The sequence below is a fragment of the Macaca mulatta genome, chromosome 3, assembly GCF_049350105.2.
Source record: "Macaca mulatta isolate MMU2019108-1 chromosome 3, T2T-MMU8v2.0, whole genome shotgun sequence".
NCBI classification, from domain to species: Eukaryota; Metazoa; Chordata; class Mammalia; order Primates; family Cercopithecidae; genus Macaca; species Macaca mulatta.
Window position 1 is genome coordinate 105,012,176 of NC_133408.1, and position 16,198 is coordinate 105,028,373.

At 40.7% G+C, this 16,198-nt stretch overlaps 1 protein-coding gene across 1 annotated transcript in view; it reads left to right on the forward strand.

Moving 5' to 3' along the window:
- The window catches only part of IGF2BP3 (insulin like growth factor 2 mRNA binding protein 3), a 154,828-nt gene that overhangs the window by 127,848 nt on the left and 10,782 nt on the right, over window positions 1–16,198 (forward strand). The window contains exon 10 of the mRNA XM_001098422.5: window positions 198–323. Coding sequence (XP_001098422.1) covers window positions 198–323 — 126 coding nt within the window. The remainder of the gene's footprint in view (window positions 1–197; window positions 324–16,198) is intronic.

A 16,198-nucleotide genomic window follows, 5' to 3' on the forward strand; every position in this document is an offset into this window, starting at 1 on the left:
TAAAATACCAAGGGATATAAACAGATGTAAACGATGTACTCAAGTAAAGTCCCATGGAACATCTGCTTTAAGTTTGAGTTATGTGATGATTTCTTTATTAGACAAGAGATCAACAGTTTGCATACTGTCACTTAAAAATGCTAACTTTCCCTTGATTCTTTTAATTGTCAAATTAAGCGCCCTTTTTACTGTTGCAGCTTCAAGCACATTTAATTCCTGGATTAAATCTGAACGCCTTGGGTCTGTTCCCACCCACTTCAGGGATGCCACCTCCCACCTCAGGGCCCCCTTCAGCCATGACTCCTCCCTACCCGCAGTTTGAGGTAAGATGAGTGGCCTTGGCTTTCTTTGTGATTGGGCAAAATCTTAATGTAAACCTAGTCCCCATGTGATCATCTGTTTAGAGCCAACATACGCTCTCCAGTTCTTGCTAATGGAGCCTTCTTATTTGGCCCTTTGTGGAGTAGACATGGGATTATTTTGAAGCTTTTGGATAGTAGGGTTGTCAACATGTGTTTTCAAATATCACAAGAAAAGTTTGGGACTTTGAGGTGGCAGGGGAAGAAACTTAGTAATTGTTTTTATTTTAATTTTTTTTTTCTTTTTTCTTTTTTTTCCCTAAGTTCTGGGATACATGTGCAGAATGTGCAGGTTTGTTACATAGGTATACGTGTGCTATGGTGGTTGTTTAAAATTTTTTTGAGACAGAGTCTCACTCTTTTGCCCAGACTAGAATGCAGTGGTATAATCTTGACTAACTGCAGCCTTCACCTCCCGGGTTCAAACGATTCTCATGCCTCAGCCTCCTGAGTAACTGGAATTACAGATGTGTGCCACACCATACCCGGCTACTTTTTTTGTGTTTTTAGGAGAGACAGGTTTCACCATGCTGTTCAGGCTGATCTCAAACTCCTGGCCTCCGGTGGTCTGCCTGCCTCGGCCTCTCAAAGTGCTGGGGTTACAGGCATGAGCTACCACGTGGCCAGTAATTATTAAATACTAAAGGAAAAGATTTTTTAAAGGCTTCTTTCATCTTTGTCACCTGGAAGTCATGGCTTTGCAAGGTCAGGAGTGACTGTGTGTGTTTTCCATGTTGAGTGTTTGCACTTTTTTAAACCAATGAGATAAGATAGTTTTGTGCACAATTATATTGTTTGTGCGTGTGCATATGTTAAACAGATCTTTATTTTGTAAAGAGGTATGTTATATAAGAAATAAATCTTAGGCCAGGTGCCATGGCTCACACCTGTAATCCCAGCACTTTGAGAGGCCGGGGCAGGAGGATCACCTGAGGTCAGGAGTTCAAGACCAGCCTGGCCAACATGATAAAACCCCATCTCTACTAAAAATACAAAAAATTAGCCGGAGTGGTGGCAGGTGCCTGTAATCCCAGCTACTTGGGAGGCTGAGGCAGGAGAATTGCTTGAACCCAGGAGGCAGAGGTTGCAGTGAGCCGAGATTACGACATTGCACTCCAGCCTGGGCAACACAGCAAAACTCCATCTGGAAAAAATAATAATAATAATAAGAAGAAACCTTTTATACTTGCTTTTTAAGAATAGCAGTTTCCTTGAGGTCAGAAATAGGAGACTAGTGATGGTATGAAAATAATCGCAGCACAGCAGACAGCTGGTAGAATAAATTATTTTGAAAGTAGTTAATAATTCAGTTGCATTATCCATGATAATTGGAGGTATTCATGTGACATTCTAGGATCTTCCTTCATGAATTTGTTTTTACATCTCTCCCTTTTTGTTTGGCTGTCTTATTTAATATTAATATTTTGAGTGATACCTCTTACCCCAATTTAGGAGAATGTCCAGGTGGAACAGGTTAGAGATTCCATTGTATCACTACCTAGAATAAATATGTAGAGTAAAATGACATTGAAGTTGTACAGAAAATACAGATGACTCAGATTGTGCCCCTTTTATTCCTTTAAAAATGAAAATTTCCTTTTCCCGTCCTTGAACCCACCAAACTGATAGGGGTTCTAAGCAGTTGCCCTCTTGCCGTGTGTGTTTCTGCTTTTACTGTCAGCAGCATCTTGTCCTTCCTGCAATTCACCTGCCATTTCTAGGATGTTTTGGCCTGGAAATCATATAACAGACAGAGGGATAGCCATCAAAATTTCAGCTACAAGTGAAGTGTGCATAGATTGATTACACGTCCCCTAAAGTGGCTGGCATGTTTGTACCTTGATGTTAAAGGGACTGGTGGAAAGAACCCTAAAGTCAGAGCCCGGGTCTGGCCCACTGCCTCTGACACAATTTTGTGTCACTGAAGGTCAGACTCCTTGGCTCTGGATTTGTTTTCTCACCTGTATAATGAAAAAAAAAAAACTGAACCTAGAAGCTTTGTGTCTAAAGACTTTAAGTCACACATTTCTAGTTTCTATAGAATTAAATAATATGAAAGGTTTAAGGAGGAATAGGGGAGAATGAGCCTAAAATAGGAATCTGAGAGTACATCTAGAGACTTAACTTTGAACATGTCCACTAGTTTATGTGTGTGTCATAGGATTGGTTTAGGGCAGGTGTGTCCCCAACACTTCTGTGTAAAATGACACTTACTGAAAGGTACAATGAGCTGATCATGTGAAGTACCTCTGCTAGGAAAGCTCGTATGTAACCCACATTTCTGCTCGTTCCCCTAAATTAGCTTTTTCTCTGGGTGGGTTGCTTAACCTCTCTGTTCCTTTCATTCCCAGTTTGTAAATTGAGGTGTCCCTTTAACTCTTTTTCTCTCCATACTGGTGACACGTTCCAATCAACAAAGCTTTTCACATTACAAGTGGTCACAGAATAGAACATTCTTGGACATCAGTCTTTTACACTTACATGGATGCTTCAGTAGCCAAAATTCCTAAAGTGAACTTGTAGGTAACCATTTTAAAAATATTTAGATAAGACTGCATATTCTCTGGAATTAGTCATTTTTCTGATACAGTTCTGTGTATCAGGTTCCTATGTTAGAAAAATTAAGAATGCTTTGAGAGAAGTGAGATCATATTAAGAACTTGTATTTCTCAGTATTTCTCAGACACTTCTACAGTCTTAAATGTCTGAATGACTTAAATCAGTGGCAGTTTTGTTTTAAGAATGGGAGGAGGAGGTCAGTGATGTTTACTTAATGAAAGTTGAGCCAAGAGTAAATGTAAGGAAGATGTCACTGGAATAGGTCATCTTGCTTCTCCTGAGTCATTAAGCTAAATCAAATAGGTGCAATTAGAAGGAGCAAATGAGAACAGAAGTTGCAGAAGCTGCCAACAGTAAAAACACTGCAACAGGGCGAGAGCTGCAAACATGTAACAGTTTGGTGGTTTCAAGGACAGGCAAAGGAAATTCGCATTCTTAAAGGAATACAACATGGACAGTCTTAGCAATCTGTGTTCTTTGCAGAATTCCAGTGGATATTTTATTCTACATGTATTCCAGGCAGTGATACAGTGGAATCCTCAAATTTATAACTGAATATTTTCCTAAATCATTTACCCAAATCATATATTTCCATAAATCATATATTACTGTTTTTATTTCTTATTTTACATTCATTGGCAATCTGTAAAGTTCAGCATTAATTATTCCTTGCCTTAAGAGGAAAGAAATGTTTTTCCTATAATTAAATTATAATTACCCCAGACAATTTGAATTAAAATCCCTAGGGGTGAGGCATAGGTATCAATTTCAAAAGCTCCCTAGATGACTCCAATGTGTAGCCAAGGCTAACAACTGTTTAATTAGTTAAGAACCTATGGCCCACTTAAATAAATAAAAATCTCAGTGGGAGCAAGTGGAAGCTCAGAAATGTATAGTTGTATAAAAGTCATCAGGAGTATTTTGCTACCCATTTATTGTCAAGAACTGTTCTTTTCAAGAGATGGGGTCTCACTATGTTGCCCAGGCTGGACTTTAACTCCTGGGTGCAAGTGATCCTCCCACCTCTGACTCCCAAGTAGCTGGGACTACAGGCACACACCATCATGCCCAGCTAAGAACTACTGTTCTACAAAGAATGTTTACTAGTCTTTGGAGGGGTGTTTCAATGTTGGAAAGAACATTTTTTATCAGTACCAATTGCAAGGGAGAAAAAGTTTAGGATAAGCACAAATACATGCTAGTTGTGCATATCCCTTTTTCTACCTTGTTCTATGCTTTAAAGAGTGAAAAAAACTCACCTTTCTCTCTGGACCACCTGCCATCCCAACTCGTAGGAAATATCATGCCAAAAACCTCTGTGGGATGTTGCCATATGTCTGTTTTTACCCTTCTAACTCTATTTTGGCATACAACATATATCAGGATTAGGTTTGGGTATGTATTGTTACAAGAAAAAAAATGGCTTAGATTAGTTTTCCTTTTTCATGACAACAGTTCAAGGGTAGACAATCCAAGACTGGAAGTGGTTCCACCATATCCTTCAGGACTGGTGCTTCTATCTGCCTTGTGTGCCATTCCCTGGCCCAGGATAACTGCTCAAGCTCCAACTATTGAGTCTGCTTCTAGCCAACAAGAAGGATAAAGGATTGCTGGGTGTGGTGACAGACACCTGTAGTCCCAGCTACTGGGGAGGCTGAGGTGGGAGGATTGCTTGAGCCCAGGAATTTGAGTCCAGTCTGGTGAGACCTCATTTCAAACTGAAGGATAAAAGATCAAAATTGGCAGCATCCTTATTTAAGGACACTGCCTGAGGATAGCTTTTCATACTTCTGTTGGCCTCATGTTGGCCAGAACATACCACTGGCTGTGTCTAGCTGCAAGAGAAGCTGGGAAACAATCCCTATGTGGGGGCAGCAATGTGTCCATTAAACACAGGGTCTATTACTAGAGGAAAATACATGTTGGGGACAGCTATTTGTCTGCTTCACTGGGTTTGGCACTATTGCCTGTTAAAGGAGCCTCCCAGAGCCTGGAAGAGAGGAAGCGAACTTTTAAGTTCTCTCAAAAAGCAGAATCTAAATTCTGGAGGAGAAAATTCCATATTCCAGATTCCCATTCCTGTGGTTATTTTCATCTAAATAAAAACACCGTTTTTCAGAAAATCATATTGTCCCTGGATACAATTTGGATACAATTAGAGTAAATTCTACTTTCAAACAGCTGCCAGGCAATCTTCTGGCTTAATGTTCAGGGGAACAATTCTTTAACAAGTGTTGTTTGAGTATATAACTTAAAGTTTCGGGGGGATGGGGTGGTTGCAAGTACTTAGTTGGAATAGCTTCACCTTCACTATTTTTAGACTTTGTTCTTTTTCTAAACCCAAATCACTAATACTTATCTATTTTGTGTACCTAGTGGTCACCACTTTTTGAAATACAAATAAACTATTGTTTTTAAAGGCAATAAATCTCCCAAAGCTTTACCAGTTTCTTTGCTTATCATTGCTTCTTTTTTTTTTTTTTGGAGACAGAGTCTTGCTCTGTCACCCAGGGTGGAGTGTGGTGTCGCAATCTCGGTTCACTGCAAACTCCACCTCCTGGGTTCAAGTGATTCTCGTGCCTCAGCCTCATGAGTAGCTGGGATTACAAGCACGCACCACCATGCCTGGCTAATTTTTGTATTTTTAGTAGAGACAGCGTTTTACCATGTTTGCCAGGCTGGTCTCGAATTCGTGACCTCAAGTGATCCTCCCACTTTGGCCTCCCAAAGTACTGGGATTACAGATGTGAGCCACTGCATCCGGCCTATTCTTCAGCAAGAAAAGTGAAGCCAAAAAGAAGCAATGATAACGACCAGGAGTTGCAGAGAGCCGAGGAGGTGGAGGTTGCAATGAGCCGAGATCGTGCCACTGCACTCCCACCTGGGTGACTAAGCAAGACTGTCTCAAAAAAAAAAAAAAAAAAAAAAAACCATACTATTTTATGTTTGTGAGAGTCTATGATGTTATTAAAAAAAAAAAAAAAAAAAAAAAAAAAAAAACTGGGTTAGAAAGTTAAAGATCAACAGGCATTTTGCTCTCAGCACTTTTAAACTGTTCCTGAAGTGCATTCTGGTATCTATACTTGCTGGTGAGAAGCTTGCTGTTCCTTTGAAGCTATCACAGATTATGTACTAAGATCATGTTTATCCTTGATGTCCTGTAGGTTAACAGTGAACTTCTGCTTTTATTTTAAATGTATATTGCCTGTCAAGAAGTAGGTTTTGATGGCTAAATATTTCAAAGAATCTGGTTTTTTTTAATATATACTACTTCCTTTTTCTTTCAGAATTGTTTCATTACTCATGTTTTCTCATTCCTGCTTTGTAGCATGAAAGTAGAAATGATGCATCTCTTTGGATAATTTCCTTGCCTCTATTTCATTCTAGAATTTTGCCCACTAGTTCCCCCACAATATTCTCTTCTTCCCAGAACCTGCCAGGTTGAGTCCCCCTAGAGCCAAAGAGTTGGTTCTTCCAACAGACAAAAAGTCTCTAGTTCCTGCCTAGCAGCTGGCTCATGCAGTACTTAACTGGCAAACTTCGAGTTTATAAATGACAGGAAACGCGCCTTTCAGAAATGCTCAAACAGTAGGGAAGAAGGAATTGGCAGCTAGTGAAGCAGAGCAAGCAAGAGCTGGAATTGGCATAGTGCATGTCGCCTTAGCTGGATGGTCTTGGCAGCATGCAGTTGGGTTGGCAGAAGTAAGCCCACGGGCTGCTGGCTTCATAGTTTTGATAGCCTCTTTGGAGTCTTCTCAGAATTCTCCAGAATGATAGTGTAACCTTAAAATGGCTAGCTTTCTGCTTATGAAAGAGGCAAAAGATAAGCACTTTTTTAGGCTTAAGGTACTCTAAGAAACAAAGGGCGAGGGTGCAGTGGCTTATGCCTGTAATCCCAGCACTTTGGGAGGCCAAGGTGAGAGGATTGCTTGAGACCAGGCTGGGCAACATAGGGAGACTCTGTCTCTACAAAAAAAAAAACTTCTTTAGATTAGGTGGGGGTGGTGGCCTGTGCCTATCCCAGCTACTTGGGAGGCTGAGGTGGGAAGTGAGGTCAAGGCTGCAGTGAGCCATGATTGAGCCACTGCACTCTAGCCTGGGTGACAGAGTGAGACCCTGTCAAAAAAAAAAAAAATTATGAGTTGGAGGCAATTTTTTACATCAGATGACTGTTTCAGGGAGTCTCTTAATCTTGCTCACAGTGGGTGCAACTCTTGTCAGTAAACAATTTCTAAGTAAATAACTTATCGTGCACATTTATTATCTCTGAGAAGCCTCGGTTATCTAGTTACGGCAAAAAACTTTGCCTTTTTTTGTTTGTTTGTTAGGGACTTCAATATTTTATTCAGGTCATGGAGTTGAGTAAACTTGGTTTCAGTTCCAGACCAAAATCCATTAAAAAAAAAAAAAAAAAAAAAAACCCAGGAATATCTATTTTACAAGCCAAAGGGAAACCCTGGCATCCTTCCAGGTTCCTGGAGGCTGGTCGTGTTGGCTGGCATACATGTCTCCATGCCTTTGTGATGTCTTAAATTTTGTTCCCCACAAAGTAAATACACTTAACCTTACTGTTTGCTCATACTTATGTTTTCACGATAGATGATTAGGAATTACTCATTGGCAGACTTCACCAGTTATGCAAACTTTCAGTTGAGCAGCTTTGTTCTTCTGTTATTTCAAGCCATAGTTCAGAGTCTGCCAAGAAGTCCAAAGGAAGTTTTGCTGATAGGCATCTGGCAGAAATCCACTGGGAAGCAGCTTATGTCCTGTGAACATCCTTCGGTCCCGAAGAATGTATCCAAGAAAAGGTTCAGACAATGCAACTAGACCTTAACTTAAATGGAAGGAATGTGTAACGAGACTGGGTAACGCTAATGTGCCTTTTCCAACCTAGGTCTCATAGACTTAAATTCACAGGTGAAAAAGGTTTATTATAATCTTTGCTCTGCCTGCTGAGTTTTGCAAGTAAAAATTTAAATTATCTGCTTATTTGGGGTGTCCAAATCCTGACACAGGCTTGTTCTAGGATAGGCTTATTGTAGTCTCGATTTCTTCTTTTTTATTTTTTGAGACAGTCTCGCTGTGTTGCCCAGACTGGAGTACAGTGTCATGATCTTGGCTCACTGTAACCTCCACCTCCCAGATTCAGGCAATTCTCCTGCCTCAGCCTCCTGAGTAGCTGGAATTACAGGCATGTGCCCAGCTAATTTTTGTACTTTTAGTAGAGATGGGGTTTCACCATATCAGCCTGGCTGGTCTCGAACTCCTGACTTCAAGGGATCCACCCGCCTCAGCCTTCCAAAGTTCTGGGATTACAGGCATGAGCCATGGCGCCCGGCTCATGGTTTATTCTGAATCCCACATAAGAATGAATTGTACCAGAGAGCCAATTTAATGATTGGCAAAAGTTGACAGCGTATTTATGTGAGCTGCCTTACATTCCCAGAGGAAAATTTTCTTGAAAAGTAATCTTTGGTTAAGAAGTTGCTTTGTGGATAGGAAATTGGAGCAAAGGGAATTGGACGACATCCAGAAATGTCTTCACCAAGCCTCAGACATCTGATGAGTCAACTTTTCTTTAAGACATGATTGCTAACAGCACACATCATTGTCCGTCATTCTAGGGCAGCATCTCCTGGTGTGGAAAAACACTAAGTTTGCTTCTAACTCTGCTGCTTCTATTTGACAAATTCTGTTGCTTCTGTTTTCATTCCAGGATAAGACATTTTAAAGTCTACACATTGATTCTTCATGTATGTGCCCTTTTTTTCTGTTACATTTTGGTCCTTTTGACCCTTTTCTGCTGGCCACCATTCCTTTTCCAAAGCTTCACACAACATTTCTCTTAAGTTTATGCTTAATCTTCATTTTGGGTTTGTTATTTCTCATCAGCAAAACAAGAACATGGACAGCCCTTCATCACTATGTCAGAACGATAACTTTGTTTTTGTTTCTCACAGCAGCAGCCTTGGACGTATTCCAGGCTAAGACACATGCATGTTTAGGCCAGGCTTTCACTCTGAGGAGGATGCTGCTACATGAGTGTTCTCTGGGGATATTGAGGAGTTGCTCTCTGAAACCAGTACCAGGAATAGTCATTTTTAATAAGTAAATGAATCGTTTTTCTCTCATAGTCATGGGAAATCATGCAACTAACTTTTTAAAAAATTAGCTGCGAGGAAGCTTAAAGCCAAATTTGTATAACAGCATTTTTGGCTTCATCTTATCTTGAGTGTTCAGGTCCCTATGCTCTTATTTCTTCACCTCCTTTGTTTTATCTTTCCAGATTATGTGTATTTTATAAGCAGCATAAAATTCTTTTTGGAACAAGGCCCAGGAAACAAATAATTACAGTCATGATGAAATACTGTGGGGTAAATCTGGGAAAGTTACACATTAGGTTTAGTTTGATCATTGAAAAGGTCTTTATCACCACCAGCCTCCCCCAAGTATATTGTTCAGAAGAACATAATATGGACGTTGTTAGTGAGATAAAATATTTAGATCCCACCCTTAATTTTTTTAAAAATGGTCAAGATTAACTTAATGGTCTTGATACAGTGATGAAGTAATGCTAACATTGAGCACAGTTTATAGTCAGTGTTGGCATTAATTCAATTGGTCTATCCAGTTATAAAATAAAAAAGGCCATAAAGGGATAAATGACATATGGTAACTGTGTGACACACTGGGGGCTGTGAGTTATATAGTATCTTCCAAAGAGAGATGCTCTTCTTCTGACTTAAATAGTGAAGAATGAAATAATTTTATTTTGTGTTCTTTGTTGATGAAGAGAAACAGAAGTGATCTGGCCAAGCCGTGCAGGACAGGCCCTAACACAAATCTCCACATAATAGTTTAGTAGGAAGGCAAGTCCTCCTCTGATGTATGTGTTCTAAAACTGCTAAATAGCCACAAGGGAGATTTCATTTAACTAACAGCTACATTAATACTTGCAGTGTGTTACATTATCCTAGAAAACATGGGGCATGCCAGAGAACTTGGCCAAGTTGTAAACAATATGGTACAAATTTAGTACATCTGTTTATACAGGTGCTGAAGAAACAAATGATTAGAGATGGGTGGGTGATTAGAGATGATGAATTGAATTTTGGGTTAACTCTTACATAAATAAGAGGTATATGATGGGGGTTGAAGATACAAAGGAAGAGACAATAGAGTTTAAATGATTTTCATTTGTAGGAAGCTAGTTGATATGGGTTGGCTGTGTCCCCACCCAAATCTCATCTTGAATTGTAATTCCCACTTGTCAGTGGGAGGTGATTGGATCATGGGGGCAGATCCAAGGGGGAACCCTTGCTGTTCTTGTGATAGTGAGTTCTCATGAAGTCTAAGGGTTTAAAAGTGTGACACTTGCCCCATGCCTTACTCTCTCTCTCTCTCCCTCCTGCTGCCAAGTAAGACGTGCCTTGTTTCCTCTTTGTCTTCCGCCATGATTGTAAGTTTTCTGAGGCCTCCCCAGCCATGTGGAACTGAGTCAATTAAACTTTTTATTTTTATTTTTTTTTCCTCTGAGACAGTTTCGCTCTGTCGCCCCCATTGGAGTGCAGTGGTGCAATCTCAACTCATTGCAACCTCTGCCTCCCAGGTTCAAGCAGTTCTCCTGCCTCAGCCTCCCGAGTAGCTGGGACTACAGGCACACGCCACCATGCCCAGCTAATTTTTGTATTTTCAGTAGAGACGGAGTTTCACCATGTTGCCCACGTTGGTCTCAAACTTCTGAACTCAGGTGATCCACCCACCATGGCCTCCCGAAGTACTAGGATTACAGGTGTGAGTCACCATGACCAGCTGAACTCCTTTATAAATTACCCATTCTTGGGTAGTTCTTTCTTTCTTTTTTGGTTTGGTTTGGTTTGGTTTGGTTTGGTTTTTGAGACAAAGTCTCGCTGTGTCTCATCTGTACACAACCATCTTATGCAGGTTTAAGATACTTTGCAACTTAAAAGTTTCAATTCCTTTATCTTCACCTGACAGTTATTTTGCTTTATCTGAAGGTGCTTTATAAAGATTTTCAGAAAGTTCAGTTTTCTGTTTTTCACTAATTCATGTAATGATGCAATCAGATCTTTAAACATAAACTTCTGTGTCTTGGTACAAATAGTTCTAAGAATTTATGTAATAGAGCGTCTGAGTCAAAGAGCATAAACTTTTAAAATTGACAGACAACTCCAAATCATCATGGTACCACATGTATTTTATGGTTAATAAATTTATTAAAGGAAGGAATCATTTTAGTATAAATCGTGCCTTTCACTTTTATGAAAAATAAAGCAGCCGGGCACAGTGGCTCACACCTGTAATTCCAGCACTTTGGGAGGCTGAGGTGGGCGGATCACTTGAGGTTAGGAGTTCAAGACCAGCCTGGCCAACATGGTGAAACCCCGTCTCTACTAAAAAATACAAAAATTAGCTGGGCATGGTGGCATGCGCCTGTAATTCCAGCTATCTGGGAGGCTGAGGCAGGAGAATAGCTTGAACTTGGAAGGCGGAGGTTGCAGTTGCAGTGAGTCGAGATTATGCCACTGCACTCCAGCCTGGGCAAAAGAGCAAGACTCTGCCTCAAAACAAAACAAGAAAAAGCAACATATGATTCTAGACCATATGCCTAGTATATATTAGTCCAGTTTCACACCACTATAAAGCACTACCTGAGTAATTCCAGCACTCTGGGAGGCCAAGGCGGGCAGATCACTTGAGGTCAGGGGTTAAAGACCAGCCCAGCCAACATTGCTTGCTTTCAGTTGTTGCTTTCAGTTCTTAATCTTCAGTCTACCCCTATTTTTCAAAATAAAAATAACAGACTGTCTCTGGATGCCCTTTTTAGCGTTTCAATGATCAAAGGTTTAAACTTTTGCCAACTACACAAAAGAAATTTCTTTTGACTCACAGGAAGTCATACCAAGGTCAGTCAAGGGACTTGTGAGAGGACAGGGGAAGGCAGCCCCTTGAGTGACAGTTCTAGTGGGTACTTTTCTTTAGAGCTTTCATGTATATTTTTGACAGCTCAGGAGATATATATATACATATATATATATATATATATTTTTTTTTTTTTTTTTTGAGACGGAGTCTTGTACTGTCACCCAGGCTAGAGTGCAATGGTGCGATCTCTGCTCACTGCAGCCTCCGCCTCCCAGGTTCAAGCAATTCTCCTGTCTCAGCCTCCCGAGTAGCTGGGATTACAGGCACCTGCCACCATGCCTGGCCTATTTTTTGTATTTTTAGTAGAGATGGGGTTTCACTATGTTGGCCAGGCTGGTCTCGAACTCCTGACCTTGTGATCTGCCCACCTTGGCCTCCCAAAGTGCTGGGATTACAGGCGTGAGCCACGGTGCCTGGCAGCTCTGGCTCTATTTTAAAGCATATCTGTACCCACTGAGAGCTTCATACTGGTTTATGAATCCGGCTTAGGAGATAGAGAAACCCAGGTTTGAATCCTGGCTCCACCAGGTGGTGTGTGACTTCGGGCAAATAACCTCTCTGGCTCAGTTTTTTCAACTCTAAAATGAGAATGTTGTTAGTTTCTAGAAATTGGATCTGTTTTGGGGTACAAATGAGGTCATGCACCGTACCTCACACAGAGGAGACACAAACTGATCTTGCCACATGGCTGCTGCATACACTTACCCTTGTCAGAGTTATTTTTGCCTCAACCTGAATTTTTATCTCAGCATGCTTTTTACCCATCTCCACTACTCTTGTGTGAAAACAAAGGCAGTATTCAAAGGTATCATAAATGTCTTAACTGGAGTTCTACTGGAATGGAGAAACTGGAATTCCATGGACTGAGCAGGGGCCTTTTTGTATGGGGATTTAATAATAATTAGCAATTTTAAATATTCAGGCCCTTTTGACTTAGCAGTTCTACTTCTAAGAACATGTGCAATAGAAGTATTTACACAGGGCACAACTTTTTTGTACCAAGGTTTTATTGAAACATTGAAGTTGGAAACTATGCACATACACTGTAGGTGAGAGAAATCAGCTGTGGTGTATCTATTTGAAGAAATACTCTTGTCAAAATGCAGTAGGGATGTTTGAGTGATATGAGAAGATATCCAAGTTAAGGTAAAAAAAAAAAAAACAAATTAGGATGTTATTTATTGTATCCATTTCTTATTTAAAATTTTTAATACATTTTTTAAACTTATGGAATATGTCTGCCTGACCTTTCTGGTTTTCCATGTCTCTCTTTTCACTGGGCTTCTGTCATTCTTCTTGAGCATTTGGCTTGAAAGAACTAACTACTGAAGCTGTTTGGGTGTAGCACTTACTTTAGGTAGGTAGTTGATTGTAGAAGTCTAAATTACTTGGTCATGTATAAGTTTTTCTGATTAACCTTGGTAATTCCTAGATTAATTCTTGATATTTTCAGATTTGTTAGCGCACTGTTGTACTTTAATTTTTCTCTTGTCTAGGTATCCGTTCCCATTTCAGTTTTATTGGAAAATAGGCAAAAGTTATTCCTTACATTCAAAGAACCAGCCCTTTTGTTATTTCTGGAGTGTTTTTGTTAAAAATATTTTCTTCAGTTCTTGTGATAGTTTGCTAAGAATGATGGTTTCCAGCTGCATCCATGTCCTTACAAAGGACACAAACTCATCCTTTTTTATGGCTGCATAGTATTCCATGGTGTATATGTGCCACATTTTCTTAATCCAGTCTGCCACTGATGGACATTTGGGTTGATTCCAAGCATTCTTAGCAAACTATCATAAGAACAGAAAACCAAACACCACATGTTCTCACTCATAGGTGGGAACTGAACAATGAGATCACTTGGACTTGGGAAGGGGAACATCACACACCGGGGCCTATCATGGGGAGGGGGGAGAGGGGAGGGATTGCATTGGGAGTTATACCTGATGTAAATGACGAGTTGATGGGTGCAGCACACTAACATGGCACAGGTATACATATGTAACAAACCTGCACGTTATGCACATGTACCCTAGAACTTAAAGTATAATAATAAAAAAAGTAGAAAAATTGTATAACTTGGAATAAACATTGAGTTTAAAAATATATATATATTTTTTCTTCAGAGGAAACCAAAGGCTTAAAGTTGTTTAAAAAAAGTAGTTAAGGGCCGGGCACAGTGGATCACCTGAGGTCAGAAGTTGGAGACCAGTCTGACCAATATGATGAAACCCAATTCTACTAAAAAGACAAAAGTTAGCTGGGCATGGTGGTACACACCTATAATCCCAGCTACTCAGGAGGCTGAAGCAGAAGAATCGCTTGAACCCAGGAGGCGGAGGTTGCAGCGAGCCAAGATTGTGCCACTGCACTACAGCCTAGGAGACAGAGCAAGACTGTGTCTCAAAAAAAAAAAAAAAAAAAAAAGTAAACAATTAACTGAATTTTTCCTTTAAAGATTTAAGATGATATTAGCTGAGATTTTTCTTGAAAAATGTAAACAAACAAAAAAGGTAAACAATTAACTGAATTTTTCCTTTAAAGATTTAAGGCCGGGCGCGGTGGCTCAAGCCTGTAATCCCAGCACTTTGGGAGGCCGAGGTGGGTGGATCACGAGGTCAGGAGATCGAGACTATCCTGGCTAACATGGTGAAACCCCGTCTCTACTAAAAATACAAACAACTAGCCGGGCGTGGTGGCGGGCGCCTGTAGTCTCAGCTACTTGGGAGGCTGAGGCGGGAGAATGGCGTGAACCCGGGAGGCGGAGCTTGCAGTGAGCCGAGATCAGGCCACTGCACTCCAGCCTGGGAGACACAGCGAGACTCCGTCTCAAAAAAAAAAAAAAAAAAAAAAAAAAGATTTAAGATGATAGTAGAGATTTTTCTTGAAAAATGTAAACAAATGAGGTAGCAGAAAGGATACGGCCCAACTACTTTTGAGTGGGATTGATTTTTCACCTGTATCATAGGTGGGAGTCTAGAGAGACAGAGAGACTCTCAGGTTTAAATAAACATGATTAAAATTCCTACCAAACAGGGCAAGTAAACTGACCTACAGGATGGCCTCCTGGTAAGTCTGCGTTGGGGGACAAGCAAGTGGCACGGCCTGTGTGTCCGGGGCGGAAATCTGCCGTTGGTGATCAGTATCTCTCCATGGATTTATGGTGCCTAGTGCTCTGCTCTTTGCCTCTGCTCTGGGCTCACAGGAAAAAGTTGGAACCGTTAGTGCCACTAGTGATCTCTGTGTGGGAAGAATGATGTCATTTGGTAGTCAGACATTAAATGGCACAAATTGGTTTCTACATCTAGTAAAGCTGTCATAGCCCAGTGTTACTGTTTTCTTTGGCTGATTTTTGAAAACTGCTTTAAAATGTTAAAGATTTCTACCTAGTTCCTGAGATTTTTGAAAGCAAAACTGTTGCTCTGCTGTTGTTTGAGACTTTTTAAGAATTTCAGGCCGGGCTTGGTGGCTCACACCTGTAATCCCAACACTTTGGGAGGCCGAGGCAGGCGGATCACCAGGTCAGGAGTTTGAAACCAGGCTGACCAACATGGTGTGAAACCCTGTCTCTACTAAAAATACAAAAATTAGCTGGGTGTGGTGGCACACACCTGTAATCCCAGCTACTCAGGAGGCTAAGGTAGGAGAATCGCTTGAACCTGGGAGGCAGAGGTTGCAGTGAGCCAAGATGACGCCACTGCCCTCCAGTCTGGGCAACAGAGCGAGACTCTGTCTCAAAAAAAGAAAAGAATTTCAGAAAAGTGTTTAGGTTAAAAAATTAGAAATTAGGAGCTGTCTTATGGCTGTGTGTATACATACTACAGTACTGATGGGTTAACTTGAGTACTTGGGAGCTGAATTTATAGTATTATGCAATAGGAATCTAAGATTCACGAGAATCCCATGAAAGTGTTAAGTAGTTCGTAGTTCATGTGTAAGTTGTGTAAGACAAAGTATCTTCTAATATTTCTAGAAATATTTGCTGATTGGGTATACGTAGTGGGTTTTTTCTTTTTCTTTCTTCTTCTTCTTTTTTTTTTTTTTTTTTGAGACAGAGTTTCACTCTCACCCAGGTTGGAGAGCAGTGGTGTGATCTCAGCTCACTGCATCCTCAACCACCTGGGCTCAAGTGATCCTCCCATCTCAGCCTCCCCTGAGTAGCTGGGACGACAGGCACGCGCCACCATGTCGGCTAATTTTTGTAATTTTTGAAGAGGTGGGGTTTTGCCATGTTGCCCAGGCTGGTCTCAAACTCCTGGGTTCAAGCAATCCACCCACCTTGGCCTCCCAAAGTGCTGGGATTACAGGCATGAACCACTGTGCCTGGCTTTTTCTTT